At 43.5% G+C, this 25,280-nt stretch overlaps 2 protein-coding genes across 3 annotated transcripts in view; both read left to right on the top strand.

Moving 5' to 3' along the window:
* Nucleotides 1–20,774, top strand: part of GPR107 (G protein-coupled receptor 107) — a 39,117-nt gene extending 18,343 nt beyond the window's left edge. The window contains exons 9-18 of one of the 2 annotated variants that reach the window (XM_089535186.1): nucleotides 228–361; nucleotides 1,366–1,441; nucleotides 1,830–1,903; nucleotides 2,567–2,684; nucleotides 3,823–3,953; nucleotides 4,637–4,680; nucleotides 7,855–7,904; nucleotides 9,298–9,381; nucleotides 10,906–11,030; nucleotides 16,220–20,774. In XM_089535186.1, the coding sequence (XP_089391312.1) occupies nucleotides 228–361; nucleotides 1,366–1,441; nucleotides 1,830–1,903; nucleotides 2,567–2,684; nucleotides 3,823–3,953; nucleotides 4,637–4,680; nucleotides 7,855–7,904; nucleotides 9,298–9,381; nucleotides 10,906–11,030; nucleotides 16,220–16,316 (933 nt within the window). In that variant the 3' untranslated portion in view covers nucleotides 16,317–20,774. Of the gene's footprint in view, nucleotides 1–227; nucleotides 362–1,365; nucleotides 1,442–1,829; nucleotides 1,904–2,566; nucleotides 2,685–3,822; nucleotides 3,954–4,636; nucleotides 4,681–7,854; nucleotides 7,905–9,297; nucleotides 9,382–10,905; nucleotides 11,031–11,868; nucleotides 12,895–16,219 lie in introns of those variants that run through there. The other variant, XM_089535187.1, reaches the window with a different exon arrangement.
* A 4,322-nt stretch (nucleotides 20,775–25,096) lies between these two features.
* NCS1 (neuronal calcium sensor 1) overlaps nucleotides 25,097–25,280 on the top strand; it is a 69,525-nt gene continuing 69,341 nt past the window's right edge. The window contains exon 1 of the mRNA XM_089535185.1: nucleotides 25,097–25,116. The gene's annotated coding sequence lies outside the window, so the exon portion shown is untranslated. The remainder of the gene's footprint in view (nucleotides 25,117–25,280) is intronic.

Genomic DNA, 25,280 nt, shown 5'->3' with positions numbered 1-25,280 from the left:
ACACATGTAGCACATCTAGCACAGTCTAATTCCCAGGTTCATCCGTTTCAGGGTCACATGTCTTCTGCCACGTTATATCTCTGATGCTTAATTTTTGGAAGATCACAGGCGTCATTTGTGCTAGTCATTCATTGCGTGGGACTTGCCCCCCTTCCTCTGGCATACAGTGTTTCAGTCCCTGTATGTAGCCTTTCATGTTGGTGTTTTTTCTCTCAATATCGTTTCAGATAGGAATCATGGAGGAGAATCCTGACAGCTACCTCTCAGCAGGAGAAATCCCCCTCCCCAAACTCTACATTTCTATGGCACTCTTCTTCTTCATTGCCGGAGCCGTGTGGATCCACACCCTTCGGAAACGGAGGTAAGTGGCCCACTTGTACAAAGTGACTGTTGATTTGGTGCTGAGTACCATGGGTGGCCAAAAAGACAAATAAATGGGTCCTTGATCAGATCAAGCATGAATTCTCCATGGAAACCAAGATGACAAAACTAAGGCTGACGTATTTTAGGCACATCATGAGAAGGCAGGACTCATTAGAAAAGACATAATGCTAGGAAAGGTAGAAAGTAGCAGAAAAAGAAGAAACCACATTCTAGATCAATAGACTTGATCAGGGAAGTAACAGGCCTGAATTTACAGGACCTAAGCAGAACAGTGGAGGATAGCAGGTCTTGGAGATGTCTCATCCACAGGGTTGCCATGAGTTGGGTTGGCTCAAAGGCAATTGACAACAACAACAATCCATTTAGCACAATTTAGATATACTTAATTCCCAGGAGGCACTTCAGTCCTGGGTCATCTGACTTCTGATCCACAGCATTTGTGATGTTTCATTTTTAAGCAAATGACTAGGCAACTAGAAATCAACTTTTTTGTCCTAAAGCTTCCATATTTATCAGTACTTAGGAAGAAGCTGTTACCAGCTTGCTAGTGCAAGCAATGCATTCTGTACACCCACAGAAGCTCTCTACTTTTTGGATTGCACACATATAGAAGGATAAGAGTTATTAATTACAATTAATACACAAGAGTTTGCATTGTTAAATTTTTTGCACATACCTTTCCATCAGCTATGGCTGGTGATAGTAGGATATTGAATCTTATTTGGGTTTCATACTTCAGAAGAGCTGTCTTTGGTGCTGAGTCCTCTTCCCAAAACAGGCCCACACCTTTGGAAAGTTCCTTTATTGCTTGGCCCAGAGCAGAATCCAGCACCACACTTCAAAGCCCAAAGCAAATCCATCATCCCACTGACAGAAGTCACCATCCTGCTTTTAATTGTAAGGTCCCGTAAGGCATTAACGCAGCACAAGCAGACTCATCCTCTCCTGAATTGTTTTTTAATTCTCACTGCTTCTTTACAGGGCCGACGTGTTCAAAATCCACTGGTTAATGGCTGCTCTTCCTTTTACCAAGTCCCTGTCTTTGGTCTTCCATGCGGTAAGGAAGCACTATTTGTGCTGCAAAGAGTCAGATATGGGAAGAGATAGAAGCAAAGGGACAGTAGAGATTTAGAAATACATCTTTTTTTCAAAGGCTCTGGGCATACATCATACCACCAATCGTACCACCGGTCATACTTGCCAGGCATTTTATATGTAGGTGTACTAATTGTTTTGGGTTCTCCCCTCTTTTTTAAAAAATTGTGTTTTATTCTGGCACATTCTGTTTGGCTAACCTGTTTTACAGTGTCTTTTTTCTAATCATTTTGGTTGATAAGCAAACCTTTGTTGTACTCACCTACTTAGAAAGAGCTAGTTTAAAAAAACCAACCCTTTTGATTCCTGGATACAAAACTTTGAGTTGACTTGTGCCCTTCTTTTCCCAGATCGACTATCACTACATCTCTACACAGGGCTACCCCATTGAAGGCTGGGCTGTTGTCTACTACATCACTCATCTGTAAGTATATAGACCAGTGCTGCACAAAGGGGCTCAAAGGTCCCTGGACTGTTGCTGATCTCTGAGAACTTGCTGCCAGTCCCCAGCAATTTTTAATGGGCATAAATTCAGTGCAAGTCCTGCACATCAGAGAAACACTGGTGCAGAGCACATTATAATCAAGAAGTTAGGCTTGAATCAGATGATATCAAGGGTAATAATAATAATAATAGGATTTATTTATATGTCACCCAATCACGGAATCCAGGTGGCTTACAACAGAGGGGATAATAGACGGTTCCCTGCCATCAGGCTTACAATCTAAAAAGACACAACACAAAAGGAGATGGGAATGGTGAAGGGGGGGCGGAATCAGGTCCAGCATTCTTCTCTTCCTCTGAGGCCTGAACCAAAGCAGATGGACTGGAAGGAGGGCTCTTTTTCTTAATCGAGGCTGGGCCCAATGGCATTGGGCCTGTCCTTTCGCTCCCTCTAAGGCCAGAAGATGACAGTTGGAAGGAGGGAGGGGAGGGCACTTCCTCTTCAGGCCTGATGGCGTTGGGGACAGCAGGTGTTGTAACCCACGTCTGGAAGTTGGGAGAAGCGATCTACTATTCAAGGAAGTCTTCTCTTCTTTCCACTGCTAATTTCAGTTAATACATTCTTGCTTGTTTCATTTACCAGGCTGAAGGGAGCCCTGCTCTTCATCACCATTGCTCTCATTGGCACAGGCTGGGCATTTATTAAGCACATCCTCTCTGATAAGGACAAGAAGATATTCATGATTGTCATCCCACTGCAGGTGAGCAGCTCTCAGTATATTCCCAGCGGGAAAGACTTTTCTCCTTTGATGTATTTGTTTTAAGGGAGCACCATCTTCTATATGTATACTGACAATTTAAGAATATGGCCTATAAAAAACCCAGCAAGTCTAAGTTGATGTTCTATATAAAGTGTGAATAAGCTCCTTAGAAACCTCACAGAATGTTGTGCTGTTGATAGGCTTTCCGCAACAGATACATACTGTATGCTTTAGGTTTGTTCTTTTCTGAAAGTGAGAGATAGTTGAAGAGTCTCTGAAAAGCACTATATTTTGAAAATCACTGAATATGAAGGCAAGTGGTTTTCAACATTTTGTGGCACAAATCCAAATATTGTGCCATGAAACAGTTTTGTTGTTGTTGTTGTTGTTGTTGTGTGCCTTCAAGTTATTACTGACTTATGGTGACCCTAAAGTGAGCCTATCATGGTGTTTTCATGGCAACTTTTTTCAGAGGCTAGAGAGTAAGACTTGCTGAAGATCACCCAGTGGATACCAAAATCCGCAGATGCTCAAGTTCTGTTTTCCCCTATGGTGGGGCATGCACATGGCTGCGTCGTCATTACAGACAACGGGACTTCAATAGCAACACATGCATGTGGCTATGCCACCATTAAGGACAGCCCTCTGTTGTCCCCAGCGGCGGCATGTGCATACGACTGCGCTGCCATTGAGGACAATGAAGGCTGTGCCTAATGGCGATGCGACCATGTGCACATGCCACCACTGGAGACAACTCAAGCTTCCTGTCCACGGATGCGTAAATCCATGGATGGAAAGTCCATGGATACATTACACAAACTTTCAAAGGTCACAGGTTTCTTCATCAGGCATTGATACCATTTTAGAGAAAAGATGTGACTTTGGAAGGGCATGGAAATGCACTTTCCTTGAGGTGTTAAACCTCAGTTCAAGATGGCAGTGGAAGATGGTTTCATAAGACAGGGACCACCCTCTTGTTTTGCCCATTTTCTTTCAAGTGTTAGGACTAGAAATATGCTTCTTTGTTTTTGAAATAAGAACTTCAATCCTTGGAAAGCTAAATATTGCATTCTTGAAGAACCTTGACGTTCTCCCAGCTCATACTGTTCACAATGTGTCCCCTGTTGTCCTTGGCCAGGTCTTGGCAAATGTAGCCTATATCATCATTGAGTCAACAGAAGAAGGCACAACGGAATATGGACTATGGAAAGAGATCCTTTTCCTGGTAGACTTGCTCTGCTGTGGTGCCATTCTGTTTCCAGTTGTGTGGTGAGTTACAGTAGGTGCTACATTGCAGCTTGTGGGAGGGCAGAGACTTCAGTTAGAAGGACTGGCTGAGATCCTATAGCAGAAGCATAGTGTAAACATTTGCATATGGAATTATGTTTTAAACATGCTTCACAATCCTAGAATCATAGAGTTTGAAGAGACTCCAGGGGCCATCCAGTCCAATCTCAATCAGCCATGCAGGAATACACAGTCAAAGAACCCCCGACAAATGGCCATCCAGCCTCTGTTTAAAAACCTCCAAAGAAGGAGACTGCACCAAGCCGAGGCAGCATCATCCACTGTCAAACAGTTTTCACTGTCCAGACGTGCTTCCTAATGTTTAGGTGGAATCCTTTTCCTAGTTTGAATCTATTGCTCTGTGCACTACGTGCTTGCTCTATCCTTAGTATGACATCCCTTCCAATATTTTAAAATGGCTATAATGGCATGTGCCCTAATTGTGCTCTATTTGGTAATCAAGAAGCTTTGGTGTGTATCATACCAAAGGTCCCAGGGAATTAGGAGCAAATCGTTATAGCCAGCAGAGGGCACCCCAAGTTTAAGTCTACAAGATTATGGTCCCTTCTGATGAGTCAGTGGCACTGATTTTCTGAGCATCACTCTGTCTGTCTGTCTATCTGTTTAAAAAGTGCAACTAACCAACATTTTATTCTCTGTTTTAGGTCCATAAGACACTTACAAGAGGCCTCTGCAACAGATGGGAAAGGTAATCATTCACCGCACTGTTACTTCTCTCCAGGTGGGCTGTATTGAGGTGGGGCTAAAGTTTTACAGGCCTAGCTACCTGTGCTGCAGCCTGAGGTTATAGAAAACTTTCCTTCTGAAGCCATTCACCTGTGTGTTCTTAATATTTCCCTTTTTTTAAAGCACTGGAATACTTATTGACTTTTGGATGGGAACGTTAAGATAAACATAATGCAGCCTCCCATCAAAAGCTGATGTGTGTTCTGCATATTCTTGCAAAATGAGGGCATCTGGCAGATACAAAAGGATTTGAACCTTCTAGGAGAAACACGCTGAGATCCATTTTGGAAAGGTCATGCAAACCAGATTCAGGGAGACAAAGGCAAGTGGCTGGAATGGCAGAGTCAGTGACTCCTGGAAAAGGATTGTAGAATTTGTGGAGCCATTAAGAAACAGGCGAGGGCAAGAAGACGGAATGTATGGGCTATCTAGCCAAGGGTGTAGACCTCATTGAGGTGGTAATGTCATGTTAAACATGGGCTGTTAAATGTGAGTGGGAAATTTCCATGGTTGAATGTTTCCACATGGAGAAAAAAGATATTCCTTGTATCTCACAAAGAAGGATTCTGACTTCCATGCAAGTTCTATTACAGTGTTGTTTCTACTAGTTTCAGATGCTGAAATCATTTAATGTGGCTGTATTTGCTTGAAGAGGTGGGGAGGGGTGGCAGTCATGATCAGTTGGGTCAAATTTCTTTTTGGATTACAATTCCCTGTAGCCATGCCAACTGGCATATTCTGAGTGTTGTAGCTGAGAAAATAACTTTTCTGGCTGCGTGAGGATCTGTAAATTTAGGCCAAAGACAGCATGTGGCACAAGGGCTGCAGTCTTCCCACCTGTCTACAGCTTATCATTCATTTATCCAAAGAAGTACTTGGGTGTGTTTTGTTTTGTTTTTGGTATAAGTATGTGTACTTGAGAATCCTGGAGGAATCTGGTTCTGAGTCAACCTCCAGTTTAGGGGAGTAACAGACAGACAGGAAAAAGCAGCTTGAAACTGCTTTTTCCAAAACCAAATTGAACCCCCGTCAAGATCATCTGGAGAGATCCTACTTGGTATCAATATGCAAGTCCAAAGAGCAGGAGGATGCTGTCTGTTTCAGAGCCCTCTCTGTGGTGCTTTCTCTGGTAAGCCAACCAGTTTCTCTGTTGAATGACTGTTGCCTCATCAGGTGAAGAATCTTTTTAGTTAGTTGAAAATGAATTTTTTTAAAATTAAGTATATAAAGCTACTTTCTCTTAAACCATTTAGCCTTGATCCATCTGTCCTGAAGGTGCTGTGCAAGGTTTCCAAGGCAGAGGACCCTTGCTACCTTTTTTCAAAGCTTGAAGATCCCATGAGTTGAACCTAAGATGTTCTGTATTCAAAGCATGTGTTCCAGAGCAATGCCTGATCCCACATTGCAGCCCATGTTCTTTGTATTTCTTAAAAAAATTGTATTGCTTATGATGTATCATGTGCTCGTACAAATGTTTATGAAGCTTTGCACACTTGCTCCCCCCCCCTCCCCCCGGTGCGAGGTGAAACACATAAAATTTGAGGCAGCCAAATGTACATGTGTGGTGAAGGAGAAGTATGGAGCCTGCTGGACTCTGCTTGCTGATGTTTTGCAGCTTGCTTTTGAGCATTAGCCAGCAGCCCTGGGGTTGTGCTTAATTTTTAAATAACATTTATAGTCTCCTGCTTTGTACAGATCTATCTCGAGGCAGCTTATAATGAACTTGGCAAGTAATGCTAAAACAAAGCAGGCAATATATAATGGCAGCAATAAGAATAAATTTTTAAAAACCAGTGGCAGCAGTAGGCAATTCTGATTCAGCTCAGTTGAGTGTCTGAGTGCCTTATTAAATGAAGCAGCTTTAGTCTGTTGCTGGAACATTTGTGTGTGTGTGTGTGTGTACCTTCAAGTTGACTTATGGCAACCTCATGAACTGCATGGGGTTTTTTCTAGGCAAGGAATACTCAGAGGTGGTTTTGCCTTTTGTCTTCCTCTGAAATATAGCATACAGCCCCAGCTGTTCCTTGGTGGCCTCCCATCCAAGTACTGACCAGCAATGAAAGATGAACCCATACCTCTCAGAAAGGAGCTATAGGGTTTTGGTGTCCTTGCGGGACCCTGTCTCAGATCTTCCCCCCCCCCCCCCATGCCATACTTTGTGTGGAAGTATCCAGGCGTACTCTTTGGCTTCCTTGCATCCATTCCCTCTTTATCTCCCCCCTCCCCAGCCCCTGTCATAAAAGTGACAAACTAGGAACTTTGGAGCTCTGGGAAGGGAATACTAGAAGGAGAAGCCCACTTTTCTTTCTAGAACATTTGTTCTACCCTTGTTCAGTACTCCTTAGAACTTTGCAAGCGCAAGCAATAAAGTATCAAGAAAGCCGGGTGTAGAGAAATGGAAGATGATGTGTGTAAAATGATATGGGGAAGCAAGTGGAAAAGCTGCTTGCCAAGGTGACTTTGAACTGAAAGAAAGCACAGAGTGTGTTGGGTAAAGGAGCCACTTTCTCCTCCCCATAGCCCCATGTCATTCTCAGTGCACTGGTGAGCTAGAAGAGTGACAGCCGAGTAGTGTGCTGTTTGAAAGACTTACCACCTCTGCTTGCTTGGAGGTCAGTAGCAGCTGGTGGCTCCCATGTTATTCCCACCCCACCCCATAGTTTCAGCATCTTGGACAGTTCCATTGTATCAGTCTAAATTCTGGAATCCATTTGCCATCCTGTGGACATGGAAGTCATCAACTGGCACTGCTGGTGGTGATAAACACTTGACATTGATGAATAGGGAAGAGCTGGTTGTCAAATCTTAGGGAGCTGGGTATGTTTAACCTGGAGAAGAAAAGGTTAAGAGACAATATGATAGTCCTATTTAAAAATTTCAAAAATATGTCACACTGAAGATGGAGCAAGTTTGTTTTCTGCAGCTCCAGAGACTAGGACATGGAGCAGTGGATTCCAACTATAGGAAAAGATTCCATCTCAACATTAAGACTTTCTCTACAGTAAGAGTTGTTTAACCGCAGAAGATGCTGCCTTGGAATATGGTGGAGTCTCCTTCTTTGGAGGTTTTTAAACAGAGGCTGGGTGGCCATCTGTCAGGAATGCTAACCTTGTCTTCTGTGTGATCTTTCCTACAGCTGCCATCAATCTAGCAAAGTTGAAGCTGTTTAGACACTATTATGTCATGGTAAGAAATTTGATACAAGTTCCCTGGGAACAGGTCCTGGGCTGGTGGCTTTACACTTGGGCATAACTAAACATATAGTGGGTCCTTGGTATCTGCTGGGGTTTGGTTCTAGGACCTCCTGTAGATACCAAAATCTGTGGCTGCTCAAGTCTCATTATATACAGTGGTATAGTAAACTGCTGGGGATGCTACTGCTGGAGATCTTACATTGAGCAGGGTATTGATGGCTTTGGGGGGGACCCTTTCAATTCTGATTTTATGAAACTTTTCTAGGACCTTACTGTGTGGTTTGTTTCCTGCAAAAATGTGGTTTTCTGCCAACTGTGTTTTCTTGCTCCCATGTTTGATTGTCACTGTGCTTTTCAGCTGTGTTACACATCTAGTTCCCATATATTGTATATTATTTGTCCACAGTCTGTCTTACTCTTAATTTTCCCACAAGTCCAGTGCTTTGAAAGGTGCTTTCAAAATGCTTTTTTAAAAAAAAAATTCACCAGCTTCCACTTTTCTAATAATGTTCATTTTGGTGGCCAAATTTACACATCTGTGAACTGGCTTTTTTTTTTTTTTAACATGTTGGGGGGAGCTGGTGAATCAAGCCTATCGGCTGTCCCCTATTTTCTCTATTTTGCTGTTTATACGTGCTCAGTAAGCGATCAGGGAACAGCTTCTGTTTATCTTGCTGTTGTAGCCAGGCACACACAGCTGAAATAAAATGGGCTAGAGTAGATGCCAGTTCTTTTCCAGCTGAAGCTTTATTGTGTCATTTACTGCAGACCTGCTGCAGTAACCTGAACTCATTGCTGATGCTGCTACAAGAAGACAAGAAGGCAATGGGGAGATGGGTGGGCTTCAAAAGACTATAAAAATGATTTTGCTGTCAGAGGCTTTGTTAACTGGGGTAGGCCTTTACTACTCCTTTAAAATATGTTTTCCTGTAAAAACCTTTTTTTCTTCTTCAGTTATACCCCTCCCCAATTTCAGGGTGCCACCAGATTTTGATAGCTGGGGTAGATGGGGTTGATTGCAGCAAATGGTGGGATCTGAAAGGGTGAAATTCACTGGGGCAATTGTCCACCTAGGTGGGTGAAGAATATTGCTTTCAGGCAGGCATTGTTTAAGGTAATTGGCTTCCATCTCTCTCCCTGAGGCTGAAGCCTGACCCCCAGACCTTCAGTGTAAATGGATCTGTCATTACAGCAATAGGTTGATTTATGACGACTTGACTTCCCAGATGGAAATCAATCTCTGTCCTCCCCATTTCCACCTTCATGAAGTGATCCAAGGTGTTTGTGAGCCGTGTTTATTGTTTGCAAGTTGCATTTGGGAGGGATGAGACTCCCTCATTCTGCCTACTGACTCGGCGTCTTTCCTCCACCACTTCTGTCCACAGATCGTGTGTTACATTTATTTTACAAGGATCATTGCCATCCTCATCAAAATCGCGGTTCCGTTCCAGTGGAAGTGGCTGTACCAGGTACCGGCATCCAACGCGCGCTCTCATTTTAAAGCTGGAACTAAATGGAAAAAATATATAAATCTTAATGTGCTGTTGGCTTCACATTTCAAATTAACTTTCTTTGAAACTAGCAGTTCTTAGCTTTGTTGCAATTAATTCAGACTTGGCATTTTTGTGAAAGGTGGGTAGGTTTTTTGTGTTTTTTTCTTTCCCTTTCACAGTTCTCTCCAACAGTGTTGTTAGATTGTCTATGCAAGGACTGAAAAGTAATTGGTTTATTGATCTCAAAAGACACACATGCAAGAAATGCCCTTCAGACAGTAATCAAGAACACAGGAAGGGGCAAAGAAAGGCTGGCATACCTTTTTGGCATTGGGGGGAAAAAAACCTCACAAAATCCCAATAAAGACAACATCACTGAAATTGGGGGGGGCACAAGCCACAGAAATAATTTGCAGTATCTCATATAATGTCTACAAAGTTTTAATTGTGGCATTTATGTACAGTAGATACTTCAGTATACTGTACTTTATTATCTGGTCCTCTGTGTTTTTCAAAAGAGGCTAAGTGAAGAAACCATGGCTTCCAGAGTCTTACACCCTACAGAATTATAACACTTGGATGCCACCTTAAATGCCATGGCTCCATCCTGTAGAATCCTGAGGCTTGTAGTTTTGTGAAGTATTTAATAATGTCTGCCAGAGAGCTCTAGTGAATCACCAAACTACAAACCCGAAAATTCTGCCATCTACCCATGACAGTTAATGTAGAATCATAGTGCTACAGTTGTGTATTATGAAAGAGACCCAAGTGTCAGTAGATGGCAATGCCCATCATTCCTCACCACTGACTATTATGGCTAGGGCTGATGCAAGCTGGAGTACCACAGCATCTGGAGGAATTCAAATTCACCATATCTTAGGGGGAGGGCTGTTCTGATGACACTGAGCATCTCATGTTTTCCAAGTGCTAGCTACATTCTGCCTTGTGATTAGTAGCACTATAAATCCTCCATCTGGAAGCACACTGCCACATTTTATTGCAGGCCCAAATTCTACAATCTTTGGTGTGTGTGCATTGCAGAATTATGTATTTCCTTGACAAAAGGTTTTTGCAGCCACTAGGAGGAAAGTTTCTGTTCATCACTACAGCCCCAAACTTCATGCAACAGGGCCTCCTCTGGAGATCTCAAATTTCTGGCAGGCTCATATGGGAGGAGGCTATTTTTCAGATACCGTTTAGAGCTTTGAGAGTCAACCTGCACCTTGAATATAGCTCAGAAGCAAATTGGAAGCCAGTGTAGTTCTTGCAGGACTGGTGTTATATGGTCTCTAAAATGCGCACCTGACAACAGCTGGCTTTCCATGGCTAAGCAGGAATTTAAACCCTGGTCTCCCAGAGTCCTAGTCGGACATTCAAACCACTCTCTTAGTTGTTAACAAAAGAGAAATAAGCAAGAACTATCAGTTGCCAGGGGGTGGATTGTTCAGGACTTCTCTAGACTTAACACTTTTTTCCTGTCTTTCCTATTTTCTGTAACAGCTGCTGGATGAAATGGCGACCTTGGTGTTCTTTGTCCTTACTGGGTACAAGTTCCGACCAGCCTCCGACAACCCCTACTTACAGCTCTCTCAGGAGGATGATGACAGCTTGGACATGGAATCTGTGTAAGGGATCTTTTGCATTTGTGGGCAGGAAGGGTAATGAGATCTTGTGAGGTCCACCCAGCTCCTACAGCGTCAGGTGGACCAGTCCATTCCTAGTAATGTTACTGTTGTCAATGGAAAGATTTGTGTGGTGGAACCCAATCCAGGTTGACCTTACAGTTCCATCCTTTGAGGGATCCATCACTCACCTTACCCTAATTACCCTGAAGCTCACTCTCTGGATCCCTCCTATCAAGCCAAAAGGTGACCACTAAACTGGATATGTGACTATGCTGATCAGTGTAATAATGCTTGATTGGATTCCCCTTATCAGATCTTAAATGGAAACATTCAGATAGAGTTGTAAAAAAATAAAGCCAGTTGACTTATTATATAACCCATAGGTTAGAATCATAGAATCCTAGAATTGGAAGAGACTCCAAGGGCTATCCAGTCCAATCGCCTGCCATGCAGGAATACATCATCAAAGCACAAAGCAAAGAAAGAGACTCTACCACACTCAAGGCAGCATATTCCACTGTCGAACAGCTCTTACCATTAGGAAGTTCTTCCTAGTGTTTAGGTGGAATCTCTTTTCCTGTAGCTTGAATCCATTGTTCCAGGTCCTAGTCTCTGGAAACAAGCTTGCTCCATCCTCAGTATGACACTATTGACACTCAGATGACGCCCTTTTTTGTCATCTGATGTTTTCCATCCTCTGAACAGCATATCCACTACCAATAGAAGATAGTGATGATTGCCCTTGGCTGTGTTACAGCATTGCCAGTTGTCATGTACTACTACTACTACTAATAATAATAATAATAATAATTTTTATTTATATACCGCTTTTCCACAGATCAAAGCGGTGTACAGACAATTAAAACCATACAACCATACATGTACTACCTGGAGGAGGCCTCCAATAAAAAAAGAGAAGAGGAGAGCCAGTTTGGTAGGACCCAGTTGGAATTGTTGCAGGCTCGTAGAGGCATAGGCTGATCCATTCCAGGCAACCCTTGCAGATCAGGAGAAAGAGACAAAGGCAGTTCATCCTCTTGAGTGATGTAAATTAAAGCACCGGGAGTAAAATGTCAGGCAATACTTTGCTCTACTTTAAATACAAGGTGATGAACAAAAGAGGCCAGCTGAATTGTTTAACTACTGCCTTTAAATTAGCTCAAGCCAATTTATTCCATTGCTGCAGAACATCAGCTCTCAAGCCTTATCCAACCATGTCTAACATGTCTGGCTTCCTGGCTCTCTTCTTCCCCTGGCCTCCTCCATGTAGGACATGACATTGTGGGCCAGAGGGTGGTATTGGTGACCAACTCAGGTGAGTCAAATGACTCAAAGAGCTAATACGATTTCATATTGCACCATAAAAACCACCAGTTCTCATATGTGCTCCTTGTCTAGATAAAATCTGGGAGCTTAGACTTTTAAATCTGTGAAGAGAAACTTCTGGCCAGTAGGCCATTCCAGTGGGCCTGTGAAGGCTCTGGGTGATGCTCCACTATCAGAGGATACCAACCTGCTTCCCTCACCTTCCCAGTCAGGAGCATAACAATGGATGGAAAGAAATTCCTTTGTTATCACCAACTGGTAATTTATACTGACTTCTCACCAGCCACTACAGCCTGGCTGCTTAAACTAGGCAAAAATGTCTCCCTGTGGAAGTTGTTTTGCCTGATTTAATACAGAGTGATGGTACAGTCTACTGTTCCTGCATCATAAAAAATGAATAAATCAGCATTTGTGTGTGGGCTGGGAGAAAGCTAGTGCATGCAACTTTAATCAGCTCAGGCTTAGTAGTCTGATTTTTCCTGCATTTGTGCAGAAGTTGGTATATAGCGCTTCCTGTTTTTAAAAAAAATGAGAGAGAAGAGAATGAAATGAAATGAAATGAAATTTTATTTATATACCGCCGTTCCCATGATCACGGCGGTTTACAGCAAAAAATACAATACAATACAAATTACAAACAGCATATTTACAAGCAGCATAACAAGTTCAATATAAGCATAACAGTAATACAAATCCAATATTACACAAGTACAATAGGATATAAATCACAGAACAAATTACAATAGCCCTATAAATATACGAAGAAGAAAGAGGAGCCATTTACTAGGCAGCTGGGGGTCAGGTGTCCAGGCTGTGGGAAGCAAGTAGGCTTTTTGTTTTTAAAGGTGGGCTCAGTATAACCAGTCTAGAAATGAATGGAGGAGAAGCAGGTGGGAAGCCAGGAATTGGAAGAGAGGGACTGTGTGCACAGCTAGTGGCATTGGGTGGCTACCATGTCAGAAGTGAGTCTGTTCTGGGTTTTTGTCTGAATGTTACCAGAGGTACTCAAGGTGGGTCCTGTGTAACGAAGAAATGCAGAAGATATATTACATAGATATAGATACAGATAGAAATATAAAACAAAGTATTTGCAGATAGTGTTCAGGACTTTGAATAGCTCCTTTAAAGTTCTAATTAAACCCTAGAGCAGATTTACCACTTTGCTTATGTGGAAACTAGTGTGGGTGACAAAGTGGACTTCCTCAGCCACGTGTTGCCCAAACAGAGGACAGTTGTTGGTCCTGCTAGTGTCTGTATTTTAAACAGCATGTGGCTCTGGAGCCTTCAGCATTTGGGGGCCTCTTGCAGGAGGCACTCTGGACCATCTGCAGGCTTCACTTACCACGAGGGCTGCGGATCAGAGGAAACCACCAACCGATCTAGCAAAACAGCCAGTGGTTTCCTCTAATCAGCAGCCCTTGGGGTAAGTGAAGCCTGCAGATGGTCCATAGAGTGCCTGAAAGATGAGCCACCCAGCCAGAGGCACCCTCAGTTCTAAAGGCAATGTAGATTCAGCTTGCTGTTCTAGGGCCCCTTTTTTGACCTCAGACCTAGTAGATGTTTGGTACTGCAGTATGAAACATCTGGAGGGATCAGGTTGGAGATGACTGACTTGGGGGAGTGGAGTCCCATATTTGGTGTGAGAAATTTTGCACAAGAAAGAGAGGGAGTGACTGCCTGCCCCTCCCTCTCTCCTTTTATTTTAACATGGTCCTTTCAGGTTCAGAGATAATCTGACTGAGGTCCTTTAGCTGTAGAAGAAAAGCAGGACCATGTGTTTGCCCATCTGTTTCTGGGCTTCCCAGAGGTATCTAGTAGGCCACTGTCGGAAGCAGCACATGGGCCACCTTTGAGCTCCCCTGAAAATTCCTCCCTCTGGATCTGTGATCAGCCCTTCAAGGTGTGCCCCTTTCCCCTCGTATTGTGTGGCGATTTGGCTTTGAGAAAGTTTACATCATTCATCGGGAGAACTTTTTAAAAAGCCATATTGCTCCATGAAGTGAGACCAGAGAAGAGAGGCTGTGAGTTGATGGAAAACACCCCTCCCCACCAGCTAATTCTTGAGGTTCTCCTCCCATCCTACACTCTGTAGGATGCTTGTAGCTGTTTTACATAATAAGAACAACAACCAAACAAAACTAGTTTCAGCTTGCATTCTTCATTATTCTCTGAAGCCAGAGAGTTTGCCTCATTGCAAGTAAGCCCTTTCCTGTTTGTTTGCCATTGATTTATACAATGACTGTGGCTGATTGCTTCCTCTCCATGAGAGCTCCTGTTTGGCTGAGTAATGGCTACAGTGCCAGCAGCAAGAAACCCCACTGGTCGGGGTAAAACAATACTGGAAATGCATCTGAATATAGAAGAGATCTTTTTCCCCACAACATGCAGCAAAACACCAACACCATTGCTCTTGAGCCCTGAAATGAAAGTGTATTTGGCTGCTTTATGTCTCAGGATTGGCTTGATGGTTAAACTCATTAAAATCTCCCAGAATCTAGCCTCAGCAGTACTTACAGTGAAGATTTAATCACACTTAAAAGTGTGTTTTAAAAAATTAAACACCTATCTTTATTCAAGATCAAAATGTCCCAAAGAGTCATGCCCTCTGGATAATACTTCTCCTCCACCTAGGGTTGTCAGATCTCAGAGCCTGGCCCTGAATCTCCAGTTCTTGTGAGTAGGCTCCAGACAGGAGATAAATGTGCACATTCTACAAGTTTAGAGGGGTCTTAGGACCAGCCAAGAGGAAAGGACTGCATACAAATCTCTAGCTCACCTAGTAGCGTGATACAATTTGTAGGGCTTCATTCATTTGTGACTGCAACTTGCAAAGACTCTTCAAGGTGTCAAGGTATTTACTCAGCTTTTTCCTTACCTCCATTGTGGCACCAGGACTCACCCTCTGCTCTTCTCCATTCATTTTCTGGTGAAAAAAAAATAGGCTAGATTAGCATAACAGGATGCTACAGTTGGAAGATACCCCCAAGGGCCATACCGTCCAGCCCCCTGCCATATACATTCAAAGCACCCCCCAACAGATGGCCATCCAGCCTCTTGTTTCATAACCTCCAAAGAAGGATACTCCATCCCACTCTGAGACAACATATTCTACTTTGAGCATCTCTGACAGTCAGGAAGTTCTTCCTAATGTTTAGGTGGAATTGCTTTTCATCATATTTTCTTTATCCTGACTCCCTTAAGTGAGAAAGAATCATCCCTTCACTTCACCTTGGAATGGAGCCCCTGGAGCTAAGATTTCTGTCTTAATTAATAATTAATAAGGAAAATGCTTTCTGTGTATGTGTTTCCGTTTTTGTGTGTGAGTGAATTTGAATGACAAGCTCTGGGCAACTGTGGTTTATACTTTATGCATCATGCTTAATGCTGTCACCAGCGGCTGTCCATAGTTATTAGGCTTTGGCCTGGAAAGCCCTAAAGGCAGTGATGATCCTAAACTGGCAATCCACCTGTCAGACCTTAGCAGTTTCCCATCCAAGTACTAACCAGGCCTGACCATGCATAGTTTCCAAGATCAAAGGGAATATGGTGCTTTTGGGGTATTAAGGCTTTCTTTTCTTTTTCTTTTCTTTTTTTCTTTCTTATGGGGCGAGTGCTAAAATTATTTGTTGCTTCCTTTGTGAAGAATATTACTGAAGATTTCCATCTCTAGTACATATAGGGTGTGTATGTATATGTATGAGTGTTTGTGTGGCAGTAGTCCATGGTTCACCAGAAACAGGGAAGGTATCTGTCCCCCAGAAACACAAGGGGGGCTTGTTTCCCCCTCCTCATTGGGAGCAGTGAGCATGTTCCTTTCCTACTTCTTGAAAAACATCTGCCTTTCCCCCCTTTCTCCTTCTCAGGGTGACCACTTCAGGTGTCATGGAAGGCATGAAGAAGGTCAAGAAGGTGGTGAACGGCTCCACAGAGCCCCGAGGCGAGAGAGAAAGTGCCGCATGATGGACTCAACACTTCCCAGCCCTCCTCTCTTCTTCTCTCCACTCCGCTCCCTCCTAACCCTTAGGACAAGGCAGCACTTTTCGGATAAACTGTAATTTATTGATCTTGTACTTCCCTCAATGGAGGGGGAGCCAGCCGGGCTTCCTGATGTGGAAACTGCAGAATATGGGTGGGGTGGGATGGGGTAGGGAATGGGGGAATTGGGGTTGGAGACAGGGACAAAATATGACAAAAAGGAGAAAAAAATGAACCCTCTACTCCTTTGTCTTAAGGACTTCAGGCTCTTCTGGTGCCTACAAGGAAGTTTTTGTGTGGATATGGTGATGGCATATTTTATAACCTTGGTTCTGTTCTGTTTTGTTTTTTAAAACTCCCTTTTCTTTGGAAACATGACTCTGAAGAACATTGCTTGCAGGCGGGTTCCTTAGGACACAGCTTCCAAATGTGAAAAAAGAAGGGTTGTGTATGTAAAAAATGATATATATAATATATTTTATATGAAACTTACCGAAATGCAAAATCTGTTATGTAACCCTGTGTGCTGGGAAGATGAACAGTAAATGTGTTGGGGGTTGCTCCCCTTCAGACGTATGTTTGTAATTTTTCTGCTGAGTTAAGGCATCTCCCTCCCCTCTCATTTTTTAAAATTTAGATGGAGGAGAGACTGGACTTTGGGCCACAGATAAAAATAGGAACTATTGTTTTGTGACCAAATGGCTACCAGCCATCCACAGATGTCTTCACTTCGCACCCATGCCTTTAATGGCAGGGGTCAAAAATTTTGCTCCTATTGCCTATGCATTGGCTTGAAAGCTTGTTGAATGTGTGCTGTGGATGGGATATGACCAAGATTGGGTGATGCGGAATTACTGAAAAAACGGTGAGAATCAGGGTTTATGAATGCTAGTTCCCTTTTACACAAATAAGCAAGAAGATCACCCCTTGAAGAGATGTCTATCCTTAGTTCATCCCAGAGTCTTACTAGCCACAGGATCTGCAAAGGTGCTGCGCTTCTGGATCTTCTGAGGCTCTCCGTTGTTTGGCCGGTGTCCTCTTTGAAAGGAGCACCTTTGACTGGGCTCCATTTAGGGAAATGGTTCCATCACCAGACCTCACTTGCTTTTTCTTTCTGGAGACTGCAGCAGAAAGCTCAAGTCCTAGGACAGGTCCCTGTCCTTTTGGTCTCAATTGCTTGTGTTTCAGCATCCTATTCTCTCCAACCAGCCCATTGCGATGTCTCTTTTTAGGTCAAGTGTAGAATTGGAGGAATTGGGAAAGTTCTCTTGTCATCTCTGCCAGCTCTGGAGCTTTAATGTCAGTAAGGGAGAGCACAGCAACCTGTGAGCCCAACGATGCTGGGTTTACGCTCTGAAAGTTGGTCAAAAGAATTTGTAAGGGAAGTTTTTCTGGATTACTATCAATTGCTGAACAGGGATCACCAGGTCTAGTAAAAGATTATTGAGCTTGGAAAAGTTGTTTGTTTGTTTGCTTGACGACAGTTGTCAGCCCATGACAAACCATGCTAGCTGGAGACAATTCTAGGAGTTGCAGTCTGAAAAATAACTTTTTCAGGGACCAGTCGTAAATCTATGGTGCTCTTATCAGAACAGTGACTGGGCGTCTCACACCGGCCCCTTAGTAGGGCTCAGGGGTCATGATTGACCCAACTCTAGGGATGATCAAAGGAAAGGGAGATGTATCCCAAAATTAGAACTTCTTGGGCAAGCCAGGAAGCAAGACGTTCATTTCGGGTCTGTCCGAAAACATCAGCTGTACAATAGTTGGTGTTTGGAGATGTAAGTATGCTGTTCCCAGCATCTGGAAGGCAAGAGCATTAGAAAAATCCTGACACCCGGGAGGGGCTTTGAGTATTTCTGCTGCTTCAGGTAAGCATGCCAGCTAAGACTTGCCATTACTTATCTTTTTGTCCTGCCAGCTGATTGAAACTAAGTGCTGGGGTTTCCGAACCTCCAGAGGTTCAGAAAGCCTCTTGAGAAAATGACACTTTTCAGCTTGGTCAGTGATCTTTGTTCCTTCGCTGCTAGGCTGTTCAACTCTTTGGTTGCTTGACATTCCATGCAGCCTGGCCTGTTGTTGAAGACCCTTTGGGGCAATCCTGAACTTTCAGAAACCAAATTCTGTTACAAGTAAATAAACTTGGTTTTGATGGCACCATTTGGTCTCAAAAACTCCAGCTGAAGTTTGCAAGGGTGAAGTGCTGTGTGAAGTGGCTAACGGCTCTGAACTTGTGGGAGACACAAGGTGGGGCTTTGAACAATTTTCCCTCTAGCTCTTTATTGTGGAACCTTAGAGAAATTTTTCAATTGCTGCCATTCCTCAGGTGGTGACATTTATATTTCCCCGATGGTTCCACACAATAGCCTCCCTCTTTCCCGCACTCTAAAAGTCCCACTGGGACTGCATATGTCTGCCTTTTGTCCCATCCTGTTTCCCCAGCATTGTAACACATCCTGAGAGCCTGCCTGCCAAAAATTTGGTGCATTGCAGCATTCTCTGTCTCCACAGGTGTAGGAAATCCTTCTGCTCCAGCACCCCCTCAACCTTTTCCTAAGCGAGGAGAACAAGATGTAGTGTGAAAACAGGCGTATGTGTGTATCTCCCTCTAAACGTCAGTGCTACCAGCCACTAATGCCTGGCTAGTCCAGCGATGCCAGCTTGAGTGGGTTTCATAACATCACTTTGAAAACATGTTGTTTTTTCCTTCTGAAGCAAGAAGATCCCTTTTTTGAACAGAAATACAGACGCTGTGGAGGTCATGGTGGTCTCATTCCCCATCCTTCTCCATATCATCAGTTCATGTAGGGGTCTTGAAAAAAGCCAGTTATCAGTGCCAGCTGGTGGCTTGTATGTAAGTGCAGCAGTGAGTCCGCTCCAGGGTTGAATAAACTACAGACAATCCTTTCAAGATCAGATAAAAACCCAGCAGCATGTTTACCACCCCCAGGGATACGGTTTCCTTTGTCACAGCAGCTTAGAAGGGGATCACCAGCCACCTATTCAGTTTCTTTCAATGCGTATCCCTTCTCTCTCTTTGTAGCAGAATGCAGGGACAGCAAACCTATCCACTCCGACCATCCTACAACCGGGTCCTAGGCTCCCAGAGTGGAGCATTTTCTCCTACCTTGTCAAGCCCCCAAAAGCAGAGTTTAGGTGTCTCCCTCTTTTAAGGCTTAAGGTCCAGTTGGCCCACAGACATGCAGATAAAGAAGGTGGGATAGATGGAAGAATGGACGTGGGGATGGGAATGGACTGAGAAGCATTACTCAGCCTACAGCAGGGTAGTAGCCAATGTGTGAAACCCCTGCGGGGATGAATCAGTGGCAATTTAGTCACACTTCCACTTGTTTTCTAAGCTGGGTGCTTTTAAATGCTACAGACCCTTAATCATACCATTGAATAGATGGCATGCATTTGGGCAAGATGTCTTTTAGGATGAGATTTTTGGGAAGGGGAGGAAAGAATGGAGGTTGGTTTTCAAGAAATGGTCTTTTAGTTGCTGAAAGATGAAACACCTCCCCCTCTCATAACAGTCAAATCTTAAGGACTTCCATCTTTAGGGGGGTGATGGTGATCCCCAAATGATTGTCAGATATTCATTGAAATGGCAGGGTTTGAGTTTTCCCCGTTTTCCAAGGTACACTTTGACAAGTGTGCAAACTTTTTATTGCAGTTGCCCTCCAAAAGTCATTCCCCCTCACTTACCTGGTCTAGAACCCATTATGTTATTGCTCTGGAACCTCTTTTATTTGGGAGTCACTTTGTGGTAGAGGATGTTTTTTCTGCACATTTCTTGAGACTGTGACATCTCACACTAAAGAAGAGCTTGCAAGACACCCACATGAGACTAGATTGTTGGGGGATCTGTCTGTCTGTCTGTCTATCTATCTATCATCTACCTATCTATCTATCTATCTATCTATCATCTATCTATCATCTCCTTCAGTTCTGTAGACAATTTAGCCAAAGGACCAATTCAGTAGTTGGCACAACTACCTAGTTATTACAGGAGAGGGATTAATGTAATTTCTCTTTCTTTCTTTCTTTCTTTCTTTCTTTCTTTCTTTCTTTTTCCTTTCTTCCCCTTTTAAATATGACACCATAAAAGAGTTTTGGGGTTAGGCCCACAACCAATATGGCCAGAAATATTTTATTTTCCTTTTCAGAAAGCCCCAGGTCAATGCTGGTGGTAGTAAAGGGTTTTTTTTTTCTCCCATAGGTGATCTTCAGACATCTGTGTGTTCCTTGGAGTTTGGGATTGTAAAATGAGTATCTTGTGTTCTAATATTTTTTAAAATTTCCTTTTTATAAAATTAAAATGACAGTATTTATGTAAAGGGGAGCAAGGGGCATACCAATCAGGAGTTGCTTTTTTTCCTATGTAATGTGGTTTTCCTGCTGTGGAACAGGTGTACAAAATAAAAGGATCTGATGACTAGAGTTTGTCTCTTCCACTGTTTTCATCATCTCTTTCTTGGGTGCTAAACTCTGGAGTGGAGAGAGGAATGGCCCTGGGACCTCATATGCCCCCAAGTCTACCTTTGTGACTCCTCCACTGTTTAACATTAACAAAATGTGTTTTTTCAAAACCAAGCCAGTTGTATTGTTGACCTTTTTTCTTTATTTCTTTGACAGTTTTATGGCCCCTGGAAGACCCCAGGAGCAGCACAGTTAATGGTAAAACTGTCCCCCTAAATAACTGGCAAGACTGGCTGGGAATATGCACACTGTTGAGTTGATGGTCTGGGCTGTACCTCTTCAGATGCCTGGTGTGCAATTGCATTTTGAATTTTTAATACTCCCTTTAATTCAAAATGTCCTACAAATGTCCAACTGGATCAAGCCTTTCTCCTTGCAGAATTTGCTTTCTTCCATTTGCAGGGACTGACTTTTTTATTGTTTATAGTCTAGAGGAGTATCAAATATGGGAATTTCCCTCAACTTCAGTTTCGATGTGGTGCAATCTGTTCTGCTAATTCATTCTCCTGCCAGGATGGGGCCACACTGGGGGATGCATAATGATGAAGATACAAGGATTCTTGAATCTCCACATTGTTTTATTTGTCGGTGTCCCATGTACCTTCTCCTCCTCTGAGGAATTGAAGGTGGCCCACCTGACTATTTAGTTGCATTTTATACTCACAACAATGTGGTTGGGGTCAGGTCATCTGAGCAAAATGAAGAATTAATATTGATTGTTTTCATTGCCTGTTCTGTTCCCAACAGGCTTAGGTTGCTATTCAAAATGAAACACCATACTCGAGTCCGATCTGAGAATCAGCACACACTTCTGAATCTTCGCTATGAAGTCTGAACACAACAAATGGATGACCCAAATGATATTTCTGTCATCCTTAGTGTTTCCTTTTTATGGAAAAGGAGACATAGGAGTTTTAAAAGCTTGCAGAGGTACTTCTTTTTACCTTGCTGGTTGGCCTAATAACATATCACCGCAGTGCCAATTTTAGAATATTTTTCTTACTGCTAACCCTGTTGCCCTTCCTTTTTTCCACTGAATCGTGGAGCTGAAAGGGACCACTAAGGTCCACCATCATCAGAAGAAATCTATTCCTCCAAGTCTCAGGGCAACCATGGCTTCCTTGGTGGAGTTTACCCATCTGGAATGTGGTCTTCTTTTCCTACTGCCTTCTACCTTGTCAAACATTATTGTCTTTCTAGTGAGTCTTACCTTCTCATGATATGTTCAAAGCATGTTAGTTTAGGCATCTTAGCTTCTAGGTAGAATTCAGGCCTGGTTTGCTTTGGGACTGAGTTATTTGTCCTTGTTAACAGTCCAGGGTATCTGCAGAACTCTTAACCAGTCCCACATTTCAAATGAGTTGATTTTCTTCCTATCAGCTTTATTCAGCGTTCAGCTTTCACAACCATAAATAGAAATGGGAAATATAACAGCAAGGACAATCCTAACTTTAGTATTCAGTTATATATCTTGACACTTCAGGATCTTGTCTAGTTACCTTTATAGCTGCCCTTCCAAGTCCTAGTCTTCTGATTACTTGACTGCAGCCTCTATTTGGATAAATGATTGAGTCAAAGTATAGGAGATCTTTGACTAGCTTAGTGTCTTCATTGTCTGCTTTAAAGTTATGTAACTCATCTGTGGCATTATTTCAGTTTTCTTAATGTTCAGCACTAAACCTTTCTTTGCACTATCTTCCTTGACTTTCTTCAGTAGGTATTTCAAGTCTTTGCTATTTTCTGATACAGTAGAGCCTTGCCTTACGTGGGGATCCGTTCCAGACCCTCTCGCGTAAGGCAAATACCACATAAGCTCAAGCCCCATTCAATAAAATGGGGAGGAAGGTGCATGTATGTGTGTTTGTCACTGAATAGCTGTCATCATCAACCGTGGATGCCAGACACTGTCCTCCATTGCAGGTTTGAATAAGTTGAAATGAAACAGGATGCAAATGTTTATAGGTTTTTGCATGGTGTTTGCCTTCATGTTGTTTCCAACGAATGGAAGATCAGTGTGAAAACCTTCCAAAAGAGATGCTCCCTGCTCCCTGCCAAAATTATGTCTCTGGCGTCTTCTGGCCAAAAAGAGTTGCCAAGAAAGAGTTCCAGTTCTCATGGGCTGGAAGTGGATCATGAAGGTGATCTTAAAATAATCCTCTGGTGAGTTAATGTCTGTGAGCCAAGGAGCAGATCAATGGCGCGTCTCTGCTTCAGGGACTGGAAAGAACCTTTTTCGTTCTCAAAAAGAAAATTGCCTCTCTTAAAATGACATGATGGTCTCTTAACAGTTGAATTACTCCAAAAGCCCAGCCACAGGGAATGGGGATGTTCATAGGGAGGGGGTAAGAAGGAGAAGGTACAATGGCTTCTATCTAGAGTGGCACTATGACTTCCCTCGATCTTGACACTATACTTCTATTGATGCAGCCTAGAATCGCATTGGCCTTTTTAACTGCTGCATCACACTGTTGACTCATGTTCAACTTGTGCTCTTCTAGGGCTCCTACATCCCTTTCTCATGACTTGTTAAGCCAAGTGTCCCCCATTCCATATCTACGCATTTAATATATTTTTCTGCCTAAGTGCAGTACCTTACATTTCTCCCTGTTGAAATTCATTTTGTTAGTTTTGGCCCAGCTTTCTAATCTATTACGGTCATTTTCAATTCTGATCCTCTCCTCTGGGGCATTAGCTACTACTCCTAATTTGGTGTCATCTGTCAATTTGATAAGCATGTCCTTAGGTGTTGTTGAGCTGTAGAGCCAGTGTGGTGTAATGGTTTGAGTGTTCGATTCCCCACTTGGCTGTGAAACCCACTGGGTAATCTTGGGCATGTCACATACTCTCAGCCCAAGGCAAAGGCAAATCTCCTCTGATCTAATCTCTTCAAGAAAACCCAATGATAGTTTTGCTTTAGAATCATAGAATCGTAGAGTTGGAAGAGACCACAAGGGCCATCCAGTCCAACCCCATTCTGCCATGCAGGAACTCTCATGCAGGAACTCTTAAGGTTGCCATAAGTTGGAAATGACTTGAAAGCACACAGCAGCGGCAGCAGCACATCTGTGGAACTGCAACTCCCAACGTTTCTCACTATGTCAGATGAGGATAACATCTGGAGGATAAACTGGTGTCCCCTATCCTCCAAATCCCCTTAAAATTCAAGAGGGTCTGTCTTCACACCCATTTTAAACCGTGCTAACCCAATATTGCTGTGTCTGGGCTTCTTCCTGCCCCTTTGGCTGAGCGAGGCTCTGGCTGCCTGCCCAGAAACCGTGCCCTAATGGTGCCACTTATGATGAGCAAAAAGCTGACTTAGCAGAACAACGGGACCAAACATCGTGAAATCCTACCGACACTGGCTTGGCAATAAGCCCTACGAATGGATGTGCTCCTGCGCAAACACTCCTAACATCAGGCTGTTAAGGAGCCATGTGGGCTGCATCCAAGGAGGGCATTGACAAGCTGGAAGATGGTCAAAGGCCTGGATGCTAGGCTTCATGAGGAATGACTGAAGGAGCTGGATATGTTTAGACTGAAGAAGAGAAGGCCGAGAGGTGACATCTTGGCTATCTTTGAATGCTATGTGGAAGGAAGCCTGTTTTCTACCTCTGCAGAAACTGGAACACAAACCAAGGGATTCAAATAACAAGAAAAGAGAATGGAAGGAAGGGAGAAAAAGGACGGAAAGGAGAAAGAAAGGAAGGAAGGAGGGAGGGAGGGAGGGAGGGAGGGAAGAAGGAAAAGAAGAGAGAAAGAAAGAGAAGGAGGGATAAAGAAAGGGAGGGAGGAAAAGAAAGAAAAGGAGAAAGGGAGAAGAAGGAAGAGAAAGAAAAAAGGGAGGCAGGGAGGAAGAGAAAGAAAGAAAGAAAGAGAGGGAGGGGAGGCAGAAGGAAGGAAGAAAGGAGAGGAAGGGAAGGGGAAACAAAAGGGAAGGAGAAAAAGGAAGAGAGAAAGAAAAGAAAGAAAGAGTGAAAGGGATGATGGAAGGAAGAGGAAATAAAAGAGGGCGAGAGAAGGTATGAACGAAAGAGGAAGGAAGGAAGGAAGACAAAGAGAGAAAGGGAGGGAAAGAAAGAAGGAAAGGAAAAAGGGAAGAGAGGGAGGGAGAACAAAAGAAAGAAAGAAGAGGAAGAAGAAGAAAGAGGGAGGAAGAAAAAGGCGGGAGGAAGGGAGGGAGAGAGCTGCTGCTGCTCCTCCTCCTCCTCCTTTCCTCCCAGTTGGGGTTCTCTCTTCCCGGCCTCCTCCTCCTCCTCTTCCCTTCCTTCCTTCCTCCTCGCATCCCTCCATCCCTTTCCAGGCGGTGAGTAGCAGCCCAGGCGCCCTGGAGAAGAGCAGAGAGACCCAGGGAGGGAGGGAGGGAGGCAGGGAGGCTCCACGTGGCCCCTCTCCTCCTCCTCCTCCTCCTCCGGGGTCCTTTCCCTCGGATTCCCAACCGGAGCCCCCCCAAAAAGGAGGAGGAGAGAG

This window comes from Sceloporus occidentalis, unplaced genomic scaffold (genome assembly GCF_023333645.1).
Source record: "Sceloporus occidentalis isolate IW3139 unplaced genomic scaffold, rSceOcc1.0.p SCAF_8, whole genome shotgun sequence".
Classification (NCBI taxonomy): Eukaryota; Metazoa; Chordata; class Lepidosauria; order Squamata; family Phrynosomatidae; genus Sceloporus; species Sceloporus occidentalis.
Note: the sequence above shows the minus strand (reverse complement) of the source record. Positions and strands in the feature narration are given on the sequence as shown.